The sequence below is a fragment of the Sminthopsis crassicaudata genome, chromosome 2 (assembly GCF_048593235.1).
Source record: "Sminthopsis crassicaudata isolate SCR6 chromosome 2, ASM4859323v1, whole genome shotgun sequence".
In the NCBI taxonomy this organism is placed as follows: Eukaryota; Metazoa; Chordata; class Mammalia; order Dasyuromorphia; family Dasyuridae; genus Sminthopsis; species Sminthopsis crassicaudata.
Window position 1 is genome coordinate 549,729,463 of NC_133618.1, and position 27,537 is coordinate 549,756,999.

The following is a 27,537-nucleotide window of genomic DNA, read 5'->3' on the forward strand; positions in this document are numbered from 1 at the left end:
AACTCACTATTTGACAAAAATTGATGAGAAAATTGGAAAATAGTATGACAGAAACTAGGCATTAACCTACACCCAACACCCTATAGCAGCATAAGGTTAAAATAGGTTTATGATTTACACATAAAGAATGATACTATAAGCAAATTAGAAGAACAAAGGATAGTTTACTTCTCAAATCTGTAGAGAAAGAAGGAATTTATAGCCAAAGAAGAACTAAAGTACAGTATGAAATGCAAAATGGATAATTTTGTTTATGTTAAATTTTAAAAGTTTTTGTGCAAACAAAATACCTTTTTGTTATTTCCTTGCTTTTATGTTTTCTTTCTCATTTTTCCCTTTTTGATCTGATTTTTCTTATACAGATAAATATAGAAATATGTATAAAAAAAATTGAAGCAATTGGGGTTAAGTGACTTGCCCAGGATCACACAGCTAGGAAGTATGTAAGTGTCTGAGGCAAGATTTGAACTCAAGTTCTCCTGACTTCAGGGCTGGTGCTCTATCTATTATGCCACCTCACTGCCCCAGGCTCATATCTTTATAATGGCAACATCTTCTGCCTGACATATGAAAATTCTTTGGGATAGATGAGTAACCTGGTTTTTTTAGACATTTTGAATGTAAGCATACACTATTTTGTGTGCTGGTAAGCACACTATATTCTCTTCTAAGAAATATCTTTTAGCTACATTTATTTTCTTACTGCAATTTATTCAACAAATCTTTATCCCTTGTAAATTTTTTACTTTTTAAAAATCTTTTCTAAAGGTCATGAAAAATGGTATGCAGTTTGTAGAAGTGCAGCATTCCAGATTTTCAGAACCCCAATAAAGTTATAATTTAGAAGAATCTAATTTTATACCAACTTTATGATTACAACATAAAAAATACAGAGCTAGAGCCAGAAGGAAAGAATCTGCATTAAGTCTTAACTACCATAAACGTTAATAGAAAAGGAGGTAATGTAAAAAGCTATGGGGGGTTGGTTTATAACAAGAGAAACACAGTTGGTGTGTGTGACCCTATCAACTAATGTACTAAAGTAACTTAAAATGTTCTGCACTATAGAATAGCATAGGGAACTTAAATCTACAATTAAAACAAAAACTTCATTTTAGCCAAGAGCTTGAACCTCATGGCAAAATCTTCTTTTAACACATATGAATAATTAAACTACTTTGAATCTTGGTTCTATTTATTCTTGTCTCTATTCTTTTTCTGAATATATAATCACAATATTATTAGCATTTGCTGGTATATGTATATACATGACTATACATATAAAGAGAGATATACATATAGACATACATACACATCCCTTCATAGTTTACAAATTCTTACAACAGTCTTAAGCAGTAGTATAGTAAATTATCATCCCCATTTAGGTATGAGGAAAAATTTTGAGAGGGGTTAAACGACTTCTTTGAGGTCACACTGCTAATAAATAGTACTTTGTACTCAAACCTAGGTGAAAAAAGGGCCAAAAAAAATATAAACAAGTTATCATTATACTCCTGATTAGATATACATTACCAAGTTATTAATAATTTATGTGCATGTAGGTTTTCAATAATTTATATGCTTTTAAGACTTTAAAATTCCCTCCTAAAATTTAAATAAACAACACTGAAATGACAAAAATATTATTATAGAAGTTGATGTTTATATTGTCAATTACTAAATCAGTTTAGTAGAACTGTTCTACTTTTTGCTGGAAGAGATTTGTAAAATCTAAAGGGTCCAAAGGATTTTTCCACATCTAAGAAATATTCCAAAAATTTTTGTCTGTAGTATCTATATCATAAACCAAAGACAAAGTAGACTCAATGAGGAAAGCAAATTCAAGATTCTACAAAGAGATAAGCAGAAATTTAAACCCCTACCTCAGAGGAACATCTTCAGGAATATAGGAATTCCTTCTATAAGCTGCAAATTACATCTTTGCTACTCACTTCCCTCAGCTTGAACATTCTTTCCCCTGAACAAGCTATATATTAGTATGAGAGTGTTACAAACTTTTTGAGAGAATGCACTAACTACATACTGCTAGTAAATGTCCTCCTTTCTAAAAGCTAAGTCTAGCTGACTAATTAATGCCAACTCATAATCATAGCATGAAATAAATTGGTAGGGATTCATGAGCTATATAGCATGAAAAATGGAAACCCCAATCTTTCAAGATTAGACAGAATTCTGAGAATACATGCTCTGTACATGACCTGATCTGTTAATGCCATAGGAAGTGGTCCTCAAACTTTTTAAATAGGGGCCAGTTCACTGTCCCTCAGACTGTTGGAGGGCCGGAATAGTAAAAACAAACCTCACACTCTGTCTCCGCCCCTCAGCCCATTTGCCATAACAGGGTGGGCCACATAAACATCCTCATTGAGCTGCATCTGGCCTGCGTGGTTTGAGAACCCCCTACATAGAGATTAGGGACAAAGATCCCCAAAGCTATCATTCTTATTCATTCTCATTCTCTCTCTCTCTCTCTCTCTCTCTCTCTCTCTCTCTCTCTCTCTCTCTCTCTCTCTTTCTCTCTCTCTCTCTCTCTGTCTCTCTCTCTCTCTCTCTCTCTCTCTCTCTCTCTCTCTCTCTGTATATATATATATATATATATGCCTGTCTCTATTTCTCTTTCCCTCTTTTTCTGTCTACCTCTGTCTGTCTGTCTGTCTGTCTCTCTCTCTCTCTCACACACACACACACACACACACACACACAATCTCCTTTGCTTCTCATAACAATTTTATAAGGAAAGTATCACAGAGTTATTTTATCCTTACTTTACAGATAGAAAAACTACCATTTAAAAAATTTTTGCAACTTGCCTATGATATCATAGCTAATATAAGAGGCAGATTTCAAATCTGTCTCTGACTCCAACTTGCTGCAAGATATCCCTCATTTCACAAACTGGAGATTTGGAAGAAGCACAACCTAGACACAGATGTAAGAAGGAAAGAAAAGGCAAGGTGAAATTAGGGAATATACTCTTTGACACATAAAAAAAAATTGATGAAAAGAAATAGTGTAAAATAAGATTGGAAGAGTAGAGGACTAGTACTCTGTTCTAAAAATTACCAAAAAAGAAAGGGGAAAGATGGGCTACACAAATACTCTCAATAACTAATTAGTTGAGAACTAGTATGTTCATAATACAATATTTGTTGTTGAAATTGTTTCAGATGAAAGAATTGTGAGTTGTTAGTTACCTTTCAGTTTTATCCTAATAATAGCAGTAAATTAGAGAAGGAGTAGAGCATATTGTAAACCATAGGACAGATGGGAAGTAGTTTCTTTATGAAGAGATACTCATTATTAATAACAAAGAAAAGAAAAGATATTTTAAAGGATCATAAGTGGAAGACCAATAAAAAGTTTACACTATAACCTACAGGCAATGGGGGAAAAGGTTTTGAGCAAAATGGTGTTACTGTAAAGCAAAATTCTCTATCTGAGAACACTTTTCTCACTCTAAATTTATAACTTCACACATTCTCTAGGACAAAGAAATAGCTGTTTTGACTATAAAACTTACTGTATTAAGTAAACAGAAATTGCTAATGTTAACTAAATGATTAAGAAACACACCAATTTAAGAACTTATAAAAACAAGATCTACTAGTGTATATTTCTACTTCAAAACTATACTTTTGTTGTGTTTTTTACTTAACAAACTTAACTATCTAAATGCATGTAGCAGGTATTAGGGTCTTTCTTACTTTCTTCCCTAACTTACTGAAGAATAACTTGATGGCAATTATGTCTTAAGAGCCACAAATGACATGGCTCCACCTGGAGTAATTAGCTGACTACTTTGGGTGATATGAATAAGTATCCAAGTACCTGGAGAGCATAAATTAGAAAGCAATTGATATATATTGGCAATCAAATGAAAATGGTTTTTTTGCCAAGAAATATCTCCACTATAAGAATGAAGAGTTAAATGGATCTGACATTCTCTCTGAATCTGAACTTGTGAAAAGACTCTCATAAAGATGGACACTGACAACAAATTCTTCCTCTGCTATTAAATCAACATACATGTAAAGACTATTATGACAAAAGATATTGTCACAAAGACATTTATCACCTAGGTAAAAAGATCTAGGGTCTGATAGCTAAACAGTATGTTTATGTATGAAAATTCTCTAATAATACTCTCTTTTACTCATTTTGTCCCCACCCTGATTTAAACACTAGGAAACTTATCTAGTTTCCAAATTTCTACAAATGAATCAACTGACTTGCTGCTAGCAAATCAAATCTACAAATAAAAACTTTTTCATAATAATAATAAAACAGTCTATGTTATCACATCTTCAATGACAACAATTTCATTCCACTTCACAGTGTAGTTTTGGTCTTGATTTCCTCTCAACTCCAAAAAGGAAAAGTCTTAACAAAATCCCTGCCTGGCTGAGAAACAGTGAGATTGGAAAATATCCTCAAAGTCAGAACTGGCATTTATACTCAGATTTTCAGCCATTCATATTTAACAGCCATTCTCAGTCTCTTACAAATGGAGACGTTTCCTCATCATTTGGTCATATAAACTAACTAAATTTGCCAAAAAACTACCATCATCAATTTTGCCTTCCTTATCTTTCCTGCCAGTAGTTCCTATATGTTAAATGTCTGTCATGTTGCTTCAGCCCACAATATTCTTAGAATTATAGTCTTTAACTACTGCTATGTTTGAAAGACACTCCACCTTCAATCTCCTGGCCTACACTTTGGACAAGAAAAAGTATAAAAATATAGAATTATATATGAAAGTTTTCCATTACTTTCTATCAACATTTATTAATTATTTTCTATGTGCCAAGCATAATGCTCTAGAGAAACAAAAGGAAACAAAAGACAATCTGTGCTCCCAAAAATTATCTACAATCACAGAGAAAACAATCCTGCAAAGGTGCCAACAAAGAGTAGAAAAGGAAAAGACCAGAAAAGAAAAGACCACACCATCAAGGGTCTCAACCAAGGAATCCTCATCTTGCTTATAATAAGTATCAGAAGATTTCATTGTGGGTTTGGGGAGCTAAGAATAATTATATATTGCCTTACATCACGAAGACTGTGATAAGGATCCACAGTATCTATAATATATATGTATATAGATATACAGATATATATCTATATATATAGAGAGAGAGAGATGCACATATGCATACATATGACTTTCTATTTTTCTGTTTTCAATAAAACCTTCTGCAATATCAAGAAATGTGCATTTGGAAATGGGAATTTGGCATAATTATGAGACTTCTTTTCCTCAAAAAGTTTTAACAGAGGGCCTTTCTATTACAGTCACCCTTTTACTTCCAAGAGTTTATCTGGTATAGAAATGAAATCACAGTTAACCACTCTTTCTTCCTGGATATTCTCCCTTGTCTGGATTTTCATGATACCATTCTTTCCTGGCCCTTCTCCAAGCTGCATGATGTTAACATCCACATAATATCCCCTACAAAGTCCTTCCCCTAGGCCTTCTTCTCCCCCTACCCTCTCTCTCTCTTAAGAATTCTATCCACTCTCATGAGTTTAACTATCATCTTAACACTCAAGAGAGAGAAAGACAGACAGACAGAAAGAGAGGAAGGAAGGAAGGGAAGGAAAGAGGGAGAGAGAGCACTTGAATTTCTTCCTGACTTTCAGGCCTAGATCACTAATTTCCTAATGAGCATTTCAAACTGGATAGCTCAACTCAAATTCAACATTTCTAAAACTGGAATTATTTTATTCCCCCCCCCCAAAAAAAAACCCCTCCTCTCTTTCAAACTTCTCAATTTCTGCTAAAGGCAATACTAGCCTTTTAATCTTCTAAATTCACAACTATGCCATAATCCTGGACTGCTTCATTCTGCCTCAACTTACATCTCTGTCAATTGCAAACCTTGTCATCTCTACTTCTACAAAATATTTTTCATTCTACTCCTCTCAAATCACTGAGCTATCTCCTTAATTCAGATCCTTTCTCCCAGATTACTACAAGAACCTTCTAGTTTGTTTCTCTACCCAAAGGTTCTCACTATTCTACTCTTCCCTATACATTGCTGCCATAGTGATTTTTTCTAAAGTATGTTATTCCATTATTCAATTAACTCCAATGATTCTCTATTGCTTTTAGAATTTTTTTTAAAAATCTGTTTAATGTTTTAAGCCTACCTTGGTTCTAACCAATCTTTCCAGCCTCAATGGATGTTACTTCCCTTTCCCCACTCTACATCTAGTCAAAATTGCTTTCCCTCTATTCTCACATACTACATACCATTTCCTGTCTCCTTTGACTCTTTCCCCCATTCTGTTATGAATGGAACCCACTCCCCCTACTGGCCACTTTAGCTCTTACAAGTGAGTTTTCATTTGTCTCAAACTCTAGACCTCCAAAAGCAATCAATTTCATCAGTGACTGACTTTTCACTTATGAGGTAAAAATTCACCAAACCTATACTATGATTTCTATAGTTCTTATTTAATCATCTCACAATCTATAAGTAGCTACCTTTTCATTTTGATGACTTTTTACACTCTTAGATTTAAAACAATTGCATGCAAATGAAGACTACAATAGCCTAACAGCTACTGTCATTTATCATGTCTCAGAGGAACCTCTTCCACAATCTTTTTTAAAACCATTTCTTCATATTCTTATTTTATCAGTGTTTGATAAATAAAAGTTCTCTCCCTGCCTCATTTAAACCATTAAAGGTATCACCCCACATCCTTAAGAAGATGATCTAAGCACAGCCGAGATAGTATAATACAGGCAGCAACCTAGCTGAATTTTCCCATTGTCCTCCAAACAAGTTTAAATGACTCCCCAAATAAAAATGTTGTAGTAACAAAGCTAAAAAAAGTTTAGGGTGAAACATTTTTCTAACCTAATACAATTTAGGCAATTGCCATGAAAGGTCTTTGACACTCTAATGAGAACCAGCTCAGAGCATGGCTAAAGCACTAGCAGTGGCCACAATAGGAGCAACAGTAGCTTCAGATGCTCTCAACCCAGAAAAAGGAAGAGTGTTTAACAGTGAGTCAGGAAAATATTAGAAGGCACTCTATACTGTGATTGGGTGCAATTGATGCTAATTAACAACTCTGTTACCCATATATAGTTCTTCGTCATAGTTCCAGGGTAGAGAGGATAAAGGAACAGGGGTACTGATCACATTTCCAGGGCCAAAAGAGCGCTAGTGTTTATGACTGCAAAGAACCAGGAACCTTTCCTGAGTAGCAATCAAAACACAATCTAAGACAGCAATGACAACAACTCTCCCCAGATCACATCACCTTGGAAGCATCAAAAACTTGCAGACTCCCAGAACTAGCTCTAACAATACCTTGGGAAGGTGCCTTCCCATTTCAGGTGAGCAAAACCCAACTTTAACATAGAGTTCAAAATCAAGAAATAGGGTGGGAAAATCATACACACACATGCGTGCATATGCGCGCACATGTGCACGCAAGTGAACATGACCACTAAAAAATTACTACATCAAAAGGAAGACCAGAGAATATAACAATGTAAAAACAGTTACAAGCAAACCTCAAAAAAAAATGCAAATTGGACTGAAGCCCAACAAGAGTTGCCAGAACCATTAAAGAAAAATAAGAAGGGGGAAAGAAACGAGTGCAATGATAGACAATTACAAAAAAAAAAAAAGGAATTAATAGCTTAATTTTTAGAGAATACTGAAGAAAAGAACTCCTTAAAAAACAAAATTGGCCTAATGGTAAAAGAGGCACAAAAATTCACAAAAGAAAAGAACTCCTTAAAAAATGAAATAGACTGACTGGAAAAGGAAGACCAATTGAAAAAATTCACTGAAGAAAATAATTCCTTAAAAACTAGAATTGGGTAAATGGAAGATGATGACTAAAAGACATAAAGAAACAATAAACAAAGTCAAAAGAATGAAAAAAGTGGAAGAAAATGTAAAACATATCATTGGAAAAACTGCTGAACTGGAAATTGACTGAGGAAAGATAATTTAAGAATTATTAGCCTACCTGGAAGCCATGATTTAAAAAAAAAAGTGAGTTAGACGTCATACATCAAGAAATTAGGAAGGAAAACTGCCCTAAGGTTTTAGATCCAGAGGACAAAATTGAAAGAATCCACCAATCACCTCCTAAAAGAGATCCCAAAATGAAACTTCCTGGAATAGTATAGCCAAATTCTGGAACTCCCAAGTCAAGGAAAAAATATTATAAATAGCCAGAAAGAAACAATTAAAATATGATGAAGCCTATATAGTCAGGTCACACAAGATTTAGCAACTTCCACCTTAAACGAGTAGATATCTTAAATTATATTTATTCCAGAAGGCTAAGGAACTGGTGTTAAAACCAAGAATCACCTATGTAGCAAAATTAAGTATGATCTTTCAAGGGGAAAAATAAACATTTAATATGTCAATTGAACTAAAACTGGCTTCTAACTTGGAAATGACCAGAGCAGAGCAATCTAGAGACAGGAGAGTCAGAAAGTAAGGAAAGCACTTGAAACTAGAGGCCTACCTTCCTAAAAGATAGTATTTAACATGCTGGGGTAAGGCTACACACACATACACACACACACACACACACACACACACACACTCACACTCTCAAAAGTGAGTTGGACTATCATAATCATTCTCAGGTCTTGCATAACAATCCCCATAGGAGGCTCATGCAAAGACAATGTAGGCATTCATGGTCCTGTAAGACAGCCTGCAAGTTATTTATCTCACAACAAGGTACAGAACCAGTGGGAACTAGAATAAAGTACCTGATTCAGTTTATTTGGCAGTTACAAGGGATGGAATTATAAGCATGAGGAGGGTGATGAATGGCTCTTAAGTCCCTGGAAAACAGGGGGCAATGAACATCTTATTCTGGTCAAAGCAATACACTTTGCCAGAGAGAGAGATCATCTAGAGTGAAAGAGATTGTTGTTATGCCAACCTCAGGGTACAGCCTGCTTGCTGGGCCTAAACTCTGGGAAACAAGATATCTCCAAAATATTTTTGCAAATAAAATACAAGATTCTCAAATATTCCTGATCAGAAATGAATATAAAATTAGATATTTAAATACAAACCCCAAGAAAATTATAAAAGACAAACATGAAAGAGTAATCATAAGTGACTCAAAGTTAATGGTTTACTTTTCTCTATGGAAATATGAAACATGTAACTCCTAAGAATTTTAGCATTATTATAGCAGCTGGAAGAAGTCTACATTGACAGAGGGCGTATGAATGGGAGTATATCATATTAGGATTATCTCCCCAAAAATTGAATGGTCTCATCCTAGATAAAAGATGTATAAAGGGGGAGAAAGAAGTAGAATGGGGAAAAGTTTTTTCCAACATAAAAGAAGCTTGTAAAGAAGAGCTTTTATTCTGGAGAGGAAAATGGGGATTGCAGGATAGGCAATACTTCAATCTCACTTTCATCCAAAACATTTCAAAGAGGAAAAGTATATATACACACTCAATTGGATAGAAATAGAAATAAATCAATATGGAAATAAGAGAGAGTAAAGGGAAGAAATACTTGGGGGAGAGGTGATAAAAAGGAAGACAGATTAAGGGAGGCAGTAATCAGAAGCAAAGACTTTTTGAGAAAGGACAGGATAAAAACAGAGAGAAGGATAAACAGAAGAAAAGAGGATGGAAGGAAAAATACATAACTGAATGTGAACAGCATAGACTCACCCATAAAATGGAAGCAGACAGAAGAATGGATTAAAAACCAGAACATGTCATTTATAAAAGGCACACTTGAAAGGGAAAGACACACATTGTCAAAGGTCTAGAGTATAATCTACTATGCTTCAGCTGAAATAAAAAAGACAGGGGTAGCAATCATGATCTCAAACAAAACAAAAGCAAAAAACAGGCCTAATTTTAAAAGATAATTGGGGAAAATCTATCTTACAAAAAGGTATATGGAAGGCAATTAAATTTAAAACAAGTTTCTCTGATAAAGATCTCATTTCTCAAGTAGACAGAGAGCTGAGTCAAATTTTTAAAATATAAGCCTTTCCCCAACTGATAATCAAAGGATATGAAAAGATAGTTTTCAGAAGAAGAAATCAAAGCTATTAAATAAAAGTCTAATGAAAAAGTGCTCTAAATCACTACTAATTACAGAAATGCAAATTAAAACAATTCTGAGGTACTACCTCCCATCTATCAAAAATGACAAATACTGTCATTTTTACATATGAGTTTAATGTATGAGGGAAAAGAGGTATACTAAAAACTTAATGAAATTATGAACTGTTCCAAGCATTCTATTGTTTTGATTTTGTTTTATTGGTTCTTTTTTTATTTTTGATATACATTGCTTTATGAATCACGTTGGGAGAAAAAAATCAGAACAAAATGGGAAAATCATGGAAGAGATTAAAAAAATAGAAAAAAGAAGTGAACATAGCATGTGTTTATTTACATTCAATCTTTTTCTGGTGCAGATGGCATTTTCTATCCAAAGTCTATTGGGACTGCTCTGGATCAATGAATTACTAAGAAGAACCAAGTCTTTCACAGCTGATCATCACACATTCTTTCTGTTATTGTGCACAATGTATTCCCAGTTCTGCTTGTTTCATTCAGCATCAGTTTGTGTAAGTCTTTCCAGGTCTTTCTAAAATCAGCTTGTCCATCAGTTTTTACTTATTTATTTATTTATAATATTCTATCATCTTTATATACCACAACTTGTTCAGCCATTCCCCACTGATGAGCATCTACAATCTAAAAATTCTAAAGAATAATTTGGAACTATGCCCAAATAGCTATAAAATTGTGTATGCCCTTTGACCCAGTAATGTCACTATTAGATCTATACCTCAAAGAATTGAAAATTGAAGGTATATTCATCAATTAGGGAATGGCTACACAAGTGGAGTCATATAATTTAATGGAATACTACTGTGCTATAAGAAATTATAAGAGGACTGGTTTCAGAAAAAAATATAGCAAAAGCTATATGAACTGATGCAAAATAAAGTGAGAACTGCAAAATCATCATACATAGTAAAAAGCAATGTTCTAACGATGATCAATGTGAAAGACATAACTACTTGATCAATGAAATCATGCAAAATAATTCCAAGTGACTCATGATGAAAAAAAAATTCTATCAACCTCCAGAGAAATAGCTGATAAAATCTGAGTGGAAATTAAAGAATAAGTTTCTTCATAATTTTTTGTTTGCAATATGGCTAATGTGGAAATAAGGTTTTCATGATTTCACATGTATAATTAATTTATATTGTTTTCTTTGCCTTCTCAGTAGGTAAGTGAGGGGTGGGAACAAGGGAGAAAATTTGGAACTAAAAACTTAGAAAGAAAAGAATATTTAAAAGTAAATAAATAATAAATTTTCTAAGGAGGTGACTTGAGCCCTTATCTTTATTCCACAGTTCATTTTCTGTATTAAACTACTTGTATCCAATATGAAAACTGTTTATTTATGTATGAATTTTGGCTTTTTTATTAAACCTAATTTTTCTCTAATAATTTCAGGTATAAATGGTTCACCTATGCAAGAGACAATACTTTGCACAATTTATCAATAAATTTTTTATTTATGCAAAAGTACATTTTCTGAAACTAAGATGCTTCACATAAAAGGACAGAGTAATTAAACTCAATAATACCTTATACTTATGTAGGTACTCATCAACCCCATTTAACAGGAAGATCACTTTGAAAAATGAATGGTTAATGGACTAAAGTAGACAAAGACTTGAGACAGGGAGAAGGCTACAGACTTCAGCTATAGTTCAGGTATGAGTTAATACTTATGCTAACATAGTAGTTGTGAATGGAGAAAATAGGGTCATATACAAAAGAGTTAGAAAAGGTAAAAATGACATGACTTATTAATAGATTGGATAGGGAGTTAATGCAATTAAAAAAGATCAAAGATGACACCAGGATTTCAAATATGGATAACTGAGAGAATTGACAGTGAAAGAGAAGTTTAGAAGGCAGATTTGAGGAATATCCTGAGTTCTGTTTTGGATATTGCCAAATAGCAAATTTAGAGACCTAGCATTACTTTCTTGGCAAAGCCACATTCTCTACATATTTCCAAAGTCTCTGCTTTCTGGTAATATGAGAAGAGCCGCCTGCATATGCAAGAAAAACTTTTATTTCTAATAATCTCACAACTTAATTCTATCTTGCCAGTAGAAATTCAGGACATTGCAACTATTAACCAATCTTATCAGAAACAAATCTACTTCAATAGATATGTGATCTCACAGGTTTTCCCTCTATACTTTTAGTTAACAACTGATCCATATCTTCCTATTCTTTATGATTCCTGTTCACATTCTCTACAGGCTAATTTCTACTATAATTAGTAGCGAGGCATGAGTATATTAGTCACAAATTGATGGATTCTTAGAACAGTTGTCCCTGAAGGATCTTTAGAAACAACTAGTTCAAATCACTTGTTCCATAGATGAAGAAAGTTGGGTCCAGAAAGGCCAAGCAATTTGCTAATGTCACAAAGCATGATGGAAAACTAAGGTTTAGATTCTAAATCTTCCAACTCCCATCTCAGAACTCATGATTCTCTATCAGGCTGGTAACCACAAGAGATACACTAAGATACACTAAGAACCAAACATCCAGGATATGCTTCTAAATCTGTTTTTAGAAAATAAAAACAATAATCACAGAAATCTCACAACTAAAATATTTTAATCTCTATTATAAAAGATTTAATAAAGTTCTAAGAAATTACTTTAAAATGTTTTAGATTGTTAATTGCATTCAAGTCACATTGCATAAAGAAGGTAGAAATATATTATGACACAATAGCTTTTCAATATGTAAAAATCTATAATATGTAAAATCTCTAAGAGAAGGTAGATGAGTTAAATAATATCACATTTTTAATTCATAAGTTACACTATCATTTTACTATAAAAACAATACTCAATATTCTTCAGAGGATTAGCTTCAATATAAGATAGGTTCACCTTGGCTCCTGTGGAAATATTCTAGTTAAACAAAGAACTTCATTAAAAAGTGGTCTCATGAAATAGGCCAAAGAGCATTTATAGAAAGATATCAATGTACATATTAACATGTAAGTTTGCCCTTGATCTAAATTGTTTGCCAGAGTGTGTGACAAAGACTTTTATGGAGGGAAAGGAGTATATATCTATGAAAGGATACATTTAAAGAGAAAAATAAAAAACAAAAGGCACACATACATGCGGAGAAACACTATATCCAAAACTATAGGAAGTAACTAAAAAAAAAAAAAAAATGATACGCCTGGAAATGTAAAACCCATTCTTGGCATCACAATTAGTAAAATGAAGAGTGGGATTTGAACTGAGGTCCTTTTACTCCAAATCTAGGGTTCTTTCCACTTTACCAGTTACTTACTTGTTTAACATTCTTTAAATAAGTTTCTATGTTATGAACAATAAAAAAAAAAGTTTGGTTTTTTTTTCAATTTTAGGTAATTTGATGCTAAAACTTAAATTTTTCTCATAATGCCCTGCAAAATCACCACTATCTGGAAAATATAGTTTGATTTACTTGGGGGGGGGAGTAAAAAGGAAGAAAATTCATTAATGTACAAGCCTACCATCCCCCCCAAAATATCTAATAGATTGACTAAAACTTCCAAATCAATAGAATATATATTAAGTAGAGGTAAAACTGAGCAACAGATGTGTGACTATATATAGTAAAGGCTTTGGTTCATAGCTCCAAAGTTATAGTCTCACAACCTCATTCTTTTTTTCACAAGCACATTGGGTTGAGCCTCCTACAATGGTTGTTACAGAGTACCTCTATCAGACTCAGATTTAGTCTGTAATAAGCTTTGAAATTAATATCCCAATTAAGAATAATAACCATACCTGAATCGATTATGGACTTTCAAGAGTCAATTTTGCTTTGATCTCATTATAAGAACTATTTGCTGGATTTAGAGAACAAAGGCCATTACCAGAAAAAGAAAACCATAGTTTGTTTTGGATTGATATGGTTTGGTTTGGTATTTTGGGGGGTAAGGGGGGAGAGATAGGGAGAGAAGTTGTCTATAAATTCAAGGGTAAATAGCCAATGTTTAAAAGAATCTCAAACAAGTTTTTGCATGTGGAATTATTATGCCATTTTTACTCCTGGTGCAATAAAATGAAGTTCAAAAGTCAGTTCAACTGAGTCCTCTGTGTTTTCTACACATTTATTAATTCTAAATAGATTTTTCATTCTAATTTTTCAAAGCTACAGACACATATTTTCATTTTTAAAAAAGCATTGTAAAAAAAATTCCAAAAATTAACTCAGCAACAATCTATTAAAGGAAGCAAGAACTCCTTATAGAATCTTCTGTGATATGTTACCCTGGAAACATCTCTTGTTTTACTCCATGGGAAAATACATACATACACACACACACACACACACACACACACACACACACACACAAACTTTAAAAACCTGTCCTCCCAATTTAAGAATTCAGAAAAAAACAAATATATGTTACATATCCACATAATGTTTTCCCAAAATAAATATGGCATAGTACCACCAGGTGTGAAAATGAAAATATGTGTGTACACAATAGATAAAAGTGAGCCAAATGAAGGCTAATTTCACATTATCCTGTGTAAAGGGGAAAAGAAAAGGTTAGTTCAAGCCTACCTAGACAAAGTCTTTTCAATTTTTACATTGAAAACCATGGCAGTTAACTGTCACAAATCTCCTCACTCAGCAAATGTGGTGGCAAGCTAAGAGCAAAGAAGCATAGATCTCCCAATGGAGCAGTCCATTTGTTGGTTTCTACAATTGTGAGGATTTTTGCATTGCATTTGTGCATTATAATCTGTGCCTACTGTTTTAATCTCGTTTTATTACCTCCAACACAACCTGTCTGGTAATTAAAATTGTACCAATATCTCTTATCTCTTATCAAGGATCTATGAAGTATGTGGATCTATTCGGTTTTGTAAGACAAAGTTCTATGAGTGAAAGCAAATCATTTCGGAAAAGTCACATTAAACTTAGCAATAAATACCCTTATGTAGAAGAGTTAATCAATTGACCAAAGAAAGCTTTCAGCTGAAAATTCAAGACAAATTCGTAGATATAATTAAATACCCATCTGTGGATTTGGGGACCCAACTTCTAAAAATTCTTCAGGGAGAAAAGCACAGATAAAACACCTATTGCATAACTACACCTTAATTTTCAGGACCAGTTTCCTACAAATAACTATCATGCCATTACAATCTCCATCACATTGTGATTTCTACAGGTAACTGGCAAAAAGCCCGAACGTTTGGCTGACTGGCATCTCTAAGATAACTAACAAGGTTATGTTGTTCAATAGCTTGCCTAATCAATACAGATTAGGTGTTTGTTTTAAAAGAATGTAATTATAGTTGTGTTGGGATATGAAAGGGACAATCCTTTTTTTAAAAAAATTCCCAATTTTGCACTTTAGCAGCAATTTACCCTAGGTCTTTCTAATTCACTGCCCCCCACACACAAAAAGCAGACATCGGTATCCTATCCACTGAACTCAGGGGTTATGATTTTCCTGGGGTTTTCTGGTAATTAATTGCCCCTTATGAGGAATGACCGAGAGCAGGCGCATCTTTCCCAAATGTGTGCCTAGCAGGGCATGCCCGACACCATCAGATCAGCACCCGGGCCAGGCATATTCGCAAGTCCATCTCCTCCCATACTTTGAACCCCCATCCGCACTTGGTGCACGTCGCAAGTTTCTCTCAGCTGCCAACTTTCTGGGTGCTGAGTGTCCGAGGTGCCATCGGGGGAGAAGCGAGAACCAGAGATGAAAGGGCAGAGAAGGGAAAGAAGGAGGTTACTAGCACTTACCGAGAAACCAGCCCAGAAGGGGCAGGAGTGCCGGACCCTAGCTGAGGTGGTCAGGGCCAGCGCCGCGAAGCTGACTGCCACGATGAGGCATCCGAGCACCATCTGCGTGACCCCGAGAGCCAGCATGATCCGGGAGCGGGTCCGGTACTCGCGCAGGCGGGATAGGCTGCGGGACAGGGCGGCGGGGCTCAACGAGCGGGGGCCCGCCACCGCCAAGCCCGAGCCACCCCCGGCTACGGCCGGCGGCATCCCGGGCGCTCTGCGGGCTCCGGGCGGGGCCGCAGCTCCTCAGGCTCTGACACCTCTTCGTCTTCGTCCTCTGCTGATGCGCAGCTGGGACCTTCAGCCCAGGAGCTCCAAGCCGAGTCTGCCTGGGCGCAAGCAGTCCCTCCGTTCCTCGGTCCCCCAGTCTCGGCAACCGCAGAGGATAAAGCTCAGGCGGGAACGGCGTTTGCCAGGTCTTTTGCGGCCGAAGAGGGGATTCAGACCCCTCGGCACGCAGCTCAGGGCGCTTCGCTCCCCCGCTCCTCCAAGAGAGTCCGCCGCAAGTTGAGCTTCAGTCGGGGACGTCCTCTGGCGGGAGATGATAGGGCAGGTGGGTCCCTTGGCGCTGCACGCCGCCCACGGGCTAGAAGGTGAAGAGGAGAAGCGAGCGTGGGCAACCCCATCCCGCAGGCGGGCGGGAGCCTCCGCGGCCGCTGCCGCTGCTCCAGTGGAGGGCGGGTTAGGGAGCCTCGTGCATCACGGATGCGCTCTAGATCTCCCTCTTCCTCTCTCTCTTTCTCTCCTCTCCCTTTCCCTCACACGCGCATACACACACTCGCACACACGCACACACGGCTCCCCCGCTCCCCCTCCCCACGCCAGCGCGCGGCGCCTCCAGAGCCGGCTCCGCACACTCGGGCACGGGCGCGAGCAGCCCCGCGCCCCCCGCGCCCCCCGCACCCGGGCTAGCCAGCCAGCCAGCAAGCCAGAGGCTCGCGTGCGCGAGCCGCCGCCCGGATGTGCACTCAGCGGCCCCGGGCTCAAGGAGGGGCTGGGGGCGGAGGAGGGAAGGAGAAAGGCAGCAAGCGCTGGTGGTGGCACAGGTGCTGCAGCCGGGGCAGTCCGATTGCTAGCTCCGCGGGATGAGCTGCAGTCCGCGGGGAAGAAGAGAGGAGAACCAAGCCGAAGCCCCCCACACACACACACACATACAGATACACGCTGGCTCGCACTCCGATGAAGCAGCTGAGGCGCCGGGCCCTCGGGAGCGAGAGGCTGGTTTGGGGTGTAGGGGATGGACGAGGGTGTTTACAGGAGAAGGGGCGGGAGGCTGCAGGAAGAGCCGTCGCCGCCTCCAGGGGGAGAACGAGCAGCTTCCAGGAGCAAGAAAAATCAAGGGCAGCGGCTCCCGCTGAGAGACTGGGGCTAGAGGGGAGCTCTGGGGACGCAAAAGGCGTCTGGGTCTCGGCAGCTCCCTGGGTCTTTTCTGAGCTGGCTTCAGACTGACCCTGGGTCAGGAATCCGTATCCTCAAGGCAAGAAAAAGTAGAGCGACCCAACGGGGCCCTGAAATTCCCAACCCGGGGTGAGGTTCGCTTTGGAGACTTGGGGTCTAGGGCTGCAGCTGAGCTTTGTCGGCTGTCCTGAGCTCTTCAAAGGGGTGGCCAGAGGGCTAGATTAAGTCTGCCCTCGGAGCTGGAGCTGGCCCCGAGGCCCGGCCAGGAGATGCGCCTCGCGCTTTGGCTCCTGAGCTCACAATGGATCCTCTTCTGAAAGGTGGACGAGGTGACTTCCAAGCTGGATTTGCTGGAGTCTCCTCCCGAAAGAGGCTTTAGTTAACCCTGATTTGAAGCTTAGAAAGGGAAGAGTTGCTTTGACTGGGGTCAGCAAAAATAGACCCCCAAAATGGGGCAAACAATCCAGGAGAGAAGAATGGTTTATAAATAAAAAGAATTAAGAAGAGATACAATATTTCTTATTCCCTGAGACCAGTGTTAAATGTCAAATATTAGGGTAGGCTATGTTTAATGTCATCCAGGAAATCTGAAGAAAGCTCTAATAGATGGTCATTTTAATTAGCAATCTACACAAGCAAGTACTTCATCCCTCCCCCCAAAAAAAGTATTCATTTCTAATATAATAATCTTCTAAAATGCAAGATATTTATTCGTATGGCTCAGAATTCTCCCTAGAGCTCCTCTCTGAAAGTATGTGTATTTTTTCTTTCAGTATGCCGGTTTGAGGGACGAAATGTCTGCTTGCGTGACTTTTATAAGGAGGGATTCTACTTGAAATAAAGTTTGCCTTCTAGATGTCAAGATTATTTAAATGAATAAAATCTTAAAACTCTGATAAAAAGAATATCCTACTCTACCTTCTGACCGCATTTTTTAAAAAGAGAAATTATAGTTACCTTAGATTAAAGCATACTTTTTTTTAGAATCTTCCCTCTGAATATAAAAATCATTTTAAGATGACTTTTAAAAATTATATTTAAGTGTCTGCTTCAAAAACTACTAGTAAGCTTTGTTACTTTGGGTAAGGCACTTTCCAAAATTCATTTTCATCAGATGAGAATGTAATTATTTGCATATTTACAGGTTTGCTAGGAAGGCACTTTGTAAAGTGTCATATAAATGAATTATTGTACTTGCAAGACTATATTACTAATTAGACTCTACCTATAAAATAAAAAGGTCACCATTGGATAGTGGAAGTAAATAGAAACTAAGGATAGTTCCCTCTAGAAAACAATGTTCCATGGTCTTTATTAAGGACCACCTTTAAGTGAAAGTGTAAAGGACAGCCAAAGTAGAATTTGAGGAACCCTGGGCACAAGTAAGAAAAAAGAAAGTATCCAAATTAACTTTGTAAACCACAAAGCACTTTCTAAATGTAAGGTATCATTATCTATTGCCTTAACTTTGAGATAAAAATAACAGGAAATTAACTTGAACTTCCAGATAAGGAAGAATATATAAATAAGGTTGATAAATATTTGTGATGGAATTCCAAAAAAGATTGTGAGTTCTTCTTCAGAAATCTCCAAATCTGAACCTTTTTTTTTTTTTTGGATTTGTAGCTAAGCTTCCTCTCAGACACATGAGTTTTTCCAGAGTCTTGATTTCTTGATCTGTAAAATGGGTCTAATACTTGCACCAGCATATAGAGATATTGTAAGTTGAAATGCTCTGAAAACCTTAAAATACCACATAAATGTATTCTTGTTAGTTACATTTTAAATAAATTTAAAACCTCTCTGATCATTTCCAGCAAGCAAGCAAAGGAACACTGTCTTCAACCTCATCCTATTCTTAGAATACTCTATGACTTGGAAGTCATCAATCTCTTTTTCATGGAAATTACTACATTTAGTGTCACTTCTTTTTCTGGCTTTCAACCAGTTCAGGAAACAACTTTATGAGTCGTTTATAAACACAGTGTCTATCCTTCTCAGAGGGAAGGAGGGAAAGAGAACTTCTTGTCATTACTTGCCACCCACAGGCATTTCTATTACTCAGGCAGCCTTTGCAGTGAGTATTTGAGAGTCAATGAAACAAGAGGTTTTAGCTTCATAAGAAAAAGGTTTGGATGATTCTATATTAGAGGGGTCATTCCTTTGTGAAGAGTAGAAGAAGAACTTGATTGACAATTGAAACTTTCACTTATTATCTATATTGGAAAAGATTCATTGAACATTTATTGAGTATCTTCTATGCGCAATATACTCAAATCTTATCTACTGCAGAAAGCCCTTCCTTCTTTCCAGTTGCTAATACATTTCCTTCTTCCATATTACCTTCCATATACTCTCTAGATAGATGAATGGATGGATAGTTAAATAGATATAGATATTGTGCATATGCCTAGATATTTAAATATTGCATTCCCAATTAGAATATAAGCGCCTTTAGGGCAGGTTTTTTTCCATTCATTTTTACCTTCTTAATGCTTAGGATAATGTCTAATATATAGTAAGGACTTAATAAATGATTTTTGGTTATTTCTTTGGGAAGGCCAGAGACAAATAAGATATGGTCCGTATCCTCAAAGAGTATATAATCTAATGGAAAGTAATGGTTACAAAATTTATGAAGGACATCTTTATATATTCTTAGAATCATGATGATTACATAATAAAAATACAGCAGATTTAGGAAGATGAAGTTCAAATAATTATTCATATCAACCATTTTAAAAGTAATTAGGAAAGGACCATGTAAGCCTCAGTATTTTAAAATAACTGTGAAAGATATTTCTGTCACTTAAAATGACTTATTTTAGTTCATTAATTCATTTCAGAATCTCAAAAGTTGCTTGTTTGGCTCTTTTCTCAACAAACCTACTTAACAGCATTTATAAATATTATTTTACATTTGTGAGAACCACCTGATTAAAGCTAACAAATCATTCTGGATTACACAGGGAGGACAATGAATATGTGAGAAAAAAAATCTACTTAGATTAATTCTACCAGTTTTTTTGCAGACTTGCATATTTTAATGATTCAATATAAAAAATAAACAGCTATTCATATGCACACACATTGACACTAACAAAATAATACATGAAAGAAATGTTTTGCCTTTAGGGGAAAAGTACTAGAGTTATGAATCATGCACATGGGATTTTCATGATTCTCATCCATCAGTTTAAGAGGAAAAATGAAGCCAAATTTATCATTTTGTTTTTGAAGTATGATGTTCACTCTCAACCAGAACTCCTTAACTAACTTTTTTAAGGGAAACTAAAATAGTAGCTTCCCTTCCCACACAAAAAAAACTTTGTTACTATAAATATTAAATTTCTAAAATTAAAACTTCAAAAGTCTATAATCCCGAGTTAATACCACCTAATTGTTTCTTCTTAATAGCAGGAAATCGCTTACAAATGGAATTTTTTGAGTAAATAATAAAGCTTTGTCTCTTGTGGTTGAGGAAGGCCCTTCAAAATCTGACTCCATTTTATTTTCTTATTCTTATTTCAAGTTATTTTTCCAAACAAAACTGATTTTTTTCACAATCCCATGAATATACCTTCTACCTTTCCTCTTCTGTGCTTTGGCTTACACTGTTCCATCCTCTTGTAATGACCTTCTTCCTTTCTACCTAAACCCTAATATTTCAACATCTAGCTCAAATCCCATGAACTATTAAAAAAAAATACCCTTCCAGGTCAAGAACAGAACAGAAGTAAGATTACAACAGAAATTCAAGTCAGGACAAAGTGTGATCAGAGTGTGCAGGTTGGCATTTTTAAGGAACCAGCGTTAAAACTAAAATCTTAAAGGAGGAAAAAGAACCCACGTATGCAAAAATGGTTGTAGCAGCTCTTTTTGTGGCAGCAAAGAAATGGAAAATGAGTAGAATTAAGGAATGGCTGAACAAGTTGTGGTATGTGAAGATAATGGAATATCACTGTTCTATTAAAAAAAATGATGAACAAGTTGATTTTAGAAAGGCCTGCAAAGATTTATATCAACTGATGCTGAGCAAGACAAGCAGAACCAGTAAAACATTGTATACAATAACACCAAGAATGCACAATGATCAGCTATGAAAGACTTGGTTCTTCTCAGTGGTTAAGTGATCCAAAGCAATCCCAACAGACTGGGCAGAAAATACCATCTGCATCCAGAAAAAGAATTAAGGAAATTGAATGTAAATCAACACATGCTATGTTCATTTTTTAAAAATCTGTCTGATGGTTTTTCCCTTTTGCTCTGATTTTTCTCTCCCAATATGGTTCAGAAAGTAATGTATATTAAAAATAAATAAATTTACCAGGAAAAAAACCCACTGATACAGAGTCAGTGATTTATTCAAAGGTGTGAGTTACTTTCTTACAGCCAGAAATCGGATCAATGTAGTGGTAGATCTAAATATACAATACAATCGACCAAAGACAGACATAACCTAGATATAAAGATATTACAAGAAAATTTGAATAATATGGATTTATGGATAGTTTACATAAAATTTTAAAAGGTTTTGTATAAATAAAACAAATGTAACCAAGAATAGAAGGAAAGCAGAAAATTGGCGGGAAATTTTTATATGCAATTTCTCAAATAAAGTTCTCATATTTTAAATATATAAAGAACTTTGTCAAATCTATAAGAATAAGAGTCATTCTCAAACTCATAGATAGTCAAAGGATATGAACAGACAGTTTTCCAAAGAAGAAATCAAAATGATTTATAGTCATATGAAAAAAAAAATGCTCTAAATGATTATTGGTTAGAGACATACTCATTGATAACAACCTTGAGATACAATTTCATACCTATCAGATTATCTAAATATTTGAAGGGAAAAGCAGCAAATGTTGGAGGGAGTGTGAAGAAATCAGGACACTAATTCACTCTTGGTGGAATTATGAACTGGTCTAACCATTTTGGAAAGCAAATTGGAATTATTCCCAGCCTATAACCTTTGACCCAGTAATTTTATTACTTGGTCTATGTTCTAAAAATATTTATAGCACCCCTCTTTAAGGTGGCAAAGAAATGGAAAGTGCAGGATGCCTGTCAATTTGGAAATGGTTGAACAAGTTGTGGTATATAATTGTGATGGAATACTATATGATAAGTTCAACAATCTTAGAAAAACATGGATAGGGACCCCTAGGTGGCAGAGTGGATAGAGCACCAACCCTGAAGTCAGGAGGGCCTGAGTTCAAATCTGACCTCAGACACTTAATACTTCCTAGCTGGGTGACCCTGGGCAAGTAACTTAACCCCAATTGCCTCAGAAAAATAAAAGAAAAACAGGGTTAGATTCATGAAATAATGAGGAATGAGATGAGCAAAACTAAGAAAACAGTGCATACAGTAACAGCAATATTATCTTAAGAAAAAGTTTTGAGCAAATAAATCATTTTGGCTATTATAAATACCCAAATTAACATATATAGGAAGACACTATCAGTATCTAAAGAAAATACTGATAAATAGATTTTATATATGAAAGTATACATAACTGTATGAGGATGTATTCTGATGGAAGTGGATATCTTCAACAAAGATCTAATTCAGTTCCAAGTGATCAATGATGAACAGAATCAGCTACACTTAGAAAGGGGACACTAGGAAATGAGTGTAAACTATTTACATTTTCATTTTTCTTCCCAGGTTATTTTTTACCTTCTGAATCTAATTCTCCCTGTGCAACAAAAGAACTGTTCGGTCCTACACACATATATTGTATCTAGGATATACTATAACATATTTAACATGTATAAGACTGCTTGCTATCTAGGGGAGGGGTTGAGGAAGGGAAGGGAAAAGTCGGAACAGAAGTGAGTGCAAGTGATAATGTCATAAAAAATTATCCAAGCATATATTCTGTCAATAAAAATTTATAATAAAAAATAAATTTAAAAAAAGAAAGTATATATAATATATATATACATACACATACATATTTATGTATAATGTTAGCCACTTTAGGAAAACGTATAGGGAGAAAAAGAAAAAAGGGAAAAATGTACATGATAGCTTTATTATATATTTAAAAGGAATAACAAGTTTGTACATAATTAAAATTTAAATAAATAACAATTTTTAAACTATTATTATTAATAATAATAGATAGCATCTGTATCATACTTTAGGCTTTGCAAAATCCTTATAAATTATCTTAATTGAGACTCACAACTCTAGAAAGTGGATGCTATTATTTTTTACAAGTGTCTTTAGATTTTTAAAAATTTTACCAATGAGGAACCTGTATCAAACAAAGGTTAAGTGGCTTGCCCAAGGTCACATAGCTGGTGGGTGTATTGACACTGAATTTCAACTCAGGTTTTCCTGATTCCAGAATCAAGATTTTATTCACTGTGTCACCTAGTTGCTGCTGCACTTGTACCAAATTTCTACTATATACAAATTAGTTTAAGATTGCAATAGAAGAAATGCTGGGTCTAGAGTTAGAAAACTTTAATTCAGTTCCAGCTCTTCCATTTGTGTGACCTGGGGAAAGCCAATGTTTCTATGTCTAAGTTTCTGCATTTCCAAAATGTCAAGATTATACTAAATAATCACTAAGGTCCTTTCCAATTCTAAATATATGATGTTTTGGTTCAAAGATAAATAAAACACAGCCTTTTCCTATAGTGAAACTATTTACTTTTAGACATTTCTTGAAGGTTTTCAAGCTACTTCTTTTTCAACAGCTCTGTACAGTTAATTTATGAGACTATACAGATGACAAAAGTGAAACTTTGAGGATTTAACTGATTTTCTTAATTTCATATAAACTTCATATGAAGTAGGATCATTAACCAAGTCTGACTCCAAGTCCAATAAGGTTTGTCCTCACCTATGCTGCCCCTCCAAATATATTAGTATTTCATGAGGAACTTAACACAAAAAATAAAAAGTAAAGCAATAAGAAGATATGGATAGTCTCAGTTTTCTATGAGATGTCTCATTTTTCTTAGAGGAATTTTTCTCTGTATCTGACCCAAGTAATAAAACTTAGGAATTCATTTATGATTAAAGTATAGCTTTCTAAACTGAAATTATTTGAATTGTTGAGGAGGCCCTGATGTTCCAGGTAACAAATTTGATTATGTAGTAGAGGTCTTGATTGTCTGATTCCCCTTGGTACCACTACACAGCCAGAAAAGGTGAGGCTGACTCTTGTGGAATAGTTTTTCTATTGTTCCATGAAAGTTATTAGATCCTTAATAAGAATGTTCCATTGAAGTTACAGGTGAGAAGTTACAACCATACCTCATCCAAATTCTAATTGGTACTTTAGCAACAACTTTTGTGCCAGTATATGAATATAAGTTTGCAGATGGACAATTGTGTCTGCTCATCATCTATAATTAGTCATCTTAGTAGCAAAGACTTAGGTGTTATTTTCATGGATGATAATTGTTCTTATCTTCCTTTGTTATGAAGGTATTTGCCCATCATTGTCCACATGGTATTTAACAATCTGACAATTATCTAATGGAAGGAAATTATAATTATGAAATCAAGATCTCTTTCAACTTGACCCTCAATCTACCTCTTTAGCCTCTAAAAACATTTTGAAAACACAGTGGTTCCATCACTGGAGATATATGATTCTTTGGAAGTCAATTGCATATTCATCATATAACTTCAGATTATCACCCATCTAATTTTCACAGAATTTATTTCCTTTATCCATTTCTTAAAAGCATGTTAAGCTACAACCATAATCTTACCTTCTCCCTTAAAGACAAAGTTTTAAAAGGGCTCATAGAAAAAAAACAGAGTTACTTGTATAAAGCAAATGTCATTTGTCAGCTATGTACCTTTCCTTCCCAAATATGTCTTAAATTTCCAGTTTGATCTTGTAGAAGAAAAACAGAACTAAGGTAACTACAGTTATAGACACAAATAGATACAAGCATGTTTCTGCCTCTAATTTTCCAAGTCCAGTGATAATGAATTTCTTATACATAACTTGGTAGATTTCAATTCAAATGTTAATTATGTGTTTTCTCTCCAGAGATCAATGTTCTGGCCATTTATGGGGGAGAAAGCTTAGATATAGTATTATTCCTATCCTCATGGAATTAAGTCTAGCAAATAAGTGTATATAATCTATATGATTTTTTCAATGGATCTGTAGATAAGGATATGAATATTCTGGCTGGAAGATATATATACCAATGAAATCATATAACACTACCAGCTACCCCTTATCATATTTGAACTTCAGTTCCTTCAAGTATAGAATGACACTCACAATACCTATAATACAACTAAGTGGTTCATAGTGGACAAACTGATAGATTTGGAGTCAGGAAGACATGAATCTAAATCCTTCCACAGATACTTATTAACTTTGGGACCTGGGCAAATCACTTAATCTCTCTCTGATTCAATTTCCTCATCAGTAAAGTGGGGATAGTATCTACCCCCCCCAAGATTCTTGTGGAAATCAAATGAAATAGCTTGGAGAGTGCTTTAAAAAAGTACTTTCATAAATTTTACTATCAGCATCATTATTATTACAGGATAATTATAAGGTAGTTATAAAGTTCAAATTCTATGCAGCACATCCCAAAGCTATTAATGCAGGCAAAAGTTCTAATAATTTAAAGCTCCACTAATACTTTTGAAGCATCCTGTACAGAAGTTACAGATATAGAGGATACAGTCAAATATAGATAAATATGGGAGATACAAATCTATGCATTGTAAAGCACTTTATAATCTGTAAAGAACTAAGTAAAAGTAAGGGTAGTAACAGATTACGGAGAACTTTGAATATCAGGCAAAACTTATTTAGCTTTTCAGAATTTTTAGCAGAAAGGTGATATGACCTGATTTCCCTAGTAGGAAGATTACTTTGGCAGTGAAGGCTATATTAGAGACAGACTATTAGGAATCTATTGTAATATAATACAAACAAAAGAATAGAGAAGGGAATAGAAAATGGGGAGGTGAGATATTGTAGAGGTAATAACTGATTCTAATTCTAGAAAAAAATTTACTATATATTTATTAAGGGCAGCTAGGTGGCATAGTATATAAAGTACCAGGCCAATAGTCAGAAACATTCATCTTCCTCAGTTCAAATCTGGCCTCAGACTCTTATTAGCTGTGTGACTCTGGGCAACTCAGCCCATTTGCCTTAGTTTCCTTATCTGTTAAATGATCTGGAAAAGGAAATGTGAAACTACTCCAATATTTTTGCCAAGAAAACCTCAAATGGACTCACAGTCAGACATGACTGAAATGATTGAATAGCAATAACAATATATTTGATCCAACAATACTGTAAGGTAGTACAAGTCATATCATCACTTTACCAATAAGGAAACTGAGGCTCAGAGACCTTAAGTAACTTGCTCAGGTAGTAAGTATCAAAGGCAGGATTTGAAAACAGTTCTCTCTTGACTCCAAGTACAATAACATTCTTTCTATTACCCAAAGTTTTGCTGGAGGGACATGGTAAGTGGTCAGTTGGTATGAGAATTGAAAGAAGAGATAATAGGAACATTTCTAACATGAGTAAATGGTGTTGCCACTGAGAGAAATAGTTAAGTCAAAGAAGGAGCAGATGTAGCAAAAAAGATAAAAATCTAATAGGCTCAGTTTTGATGATATTGATTTTGAAACAATATAGGGTCCTTGACTTGTAGCAGGTGGGAAGTGTATAAAGCTATCTAGTCCAACATCCTCACTGTACAGATGCAGAAACCTTACCAAAGTCATATCTGAAGCTGAGATGTGATTCTAAAGCTCAAACAAGAGAGTAGAGGGGAAGGGAAGGGAAGGGAGAGAAGAAAAGGGAGCGAGGGTCAAAGGATAGAAAGGAAAAAAAGAGAAGTAACCAAAGGAAAGCCAAGCCAAATAAATGATTTGGACACTAACCTAAGCCACACAGCTTTGAATGTATTTTCATGTCCTTCATAAGAAATATGTCTGGAATACAATTAATTACAAAGAGAAATGAAAGCAGTGGAAAAAAGAATCCTTCTCATTCTAAAAAGTAAAAAGGAGGTACGAGAGGGAGGGGAGGAGAAAGAAAATGGAAGGAAGGAAGGATGGGTAAGAGGAGGGAAGGGGAAGAAACCTAAGGAGAGGACCTTGATGAACAGCATCTTAAAGATTTAGGATCAGGAAGAGAAGCCAGAGAAGGAAACTGAAAAGGAACTATTAGAGAGGTAAGAGGAGAGAAACTG

At 35.6% G+C, this 27,537-nt stretch overlaps 1 protein-coding gene across 2 annotated transcripts in view; it reads right to left on the reverse strand.

Moving 5' to 3' along the window:
• The window catches only part of ENTREP2 (endosomal transmembrane epsin interactor 2), a 607,119-nt gene extending 590,406 nt beyond the window's left edge, over positions 1–16,713 (reverse strand). For both annotated transcript variants that reach the window (XM_074294983.1, XM_074294982.1), the window contains exon 1: positions 15,881–16,713. In XM_074294983.1, the coding sequence (XP_074151084.1) occupies positions 15,881–16,129 (249 nt within the window). In that variant the 5' untranslated portion in view covers positions 16,130–16,713. The remainder of the gene's footprint in view (positions 1–15,880) is intronic.
• Between the last annotated feature and the right edge of the window lie 10,824 nt (positions 16,714–27,537).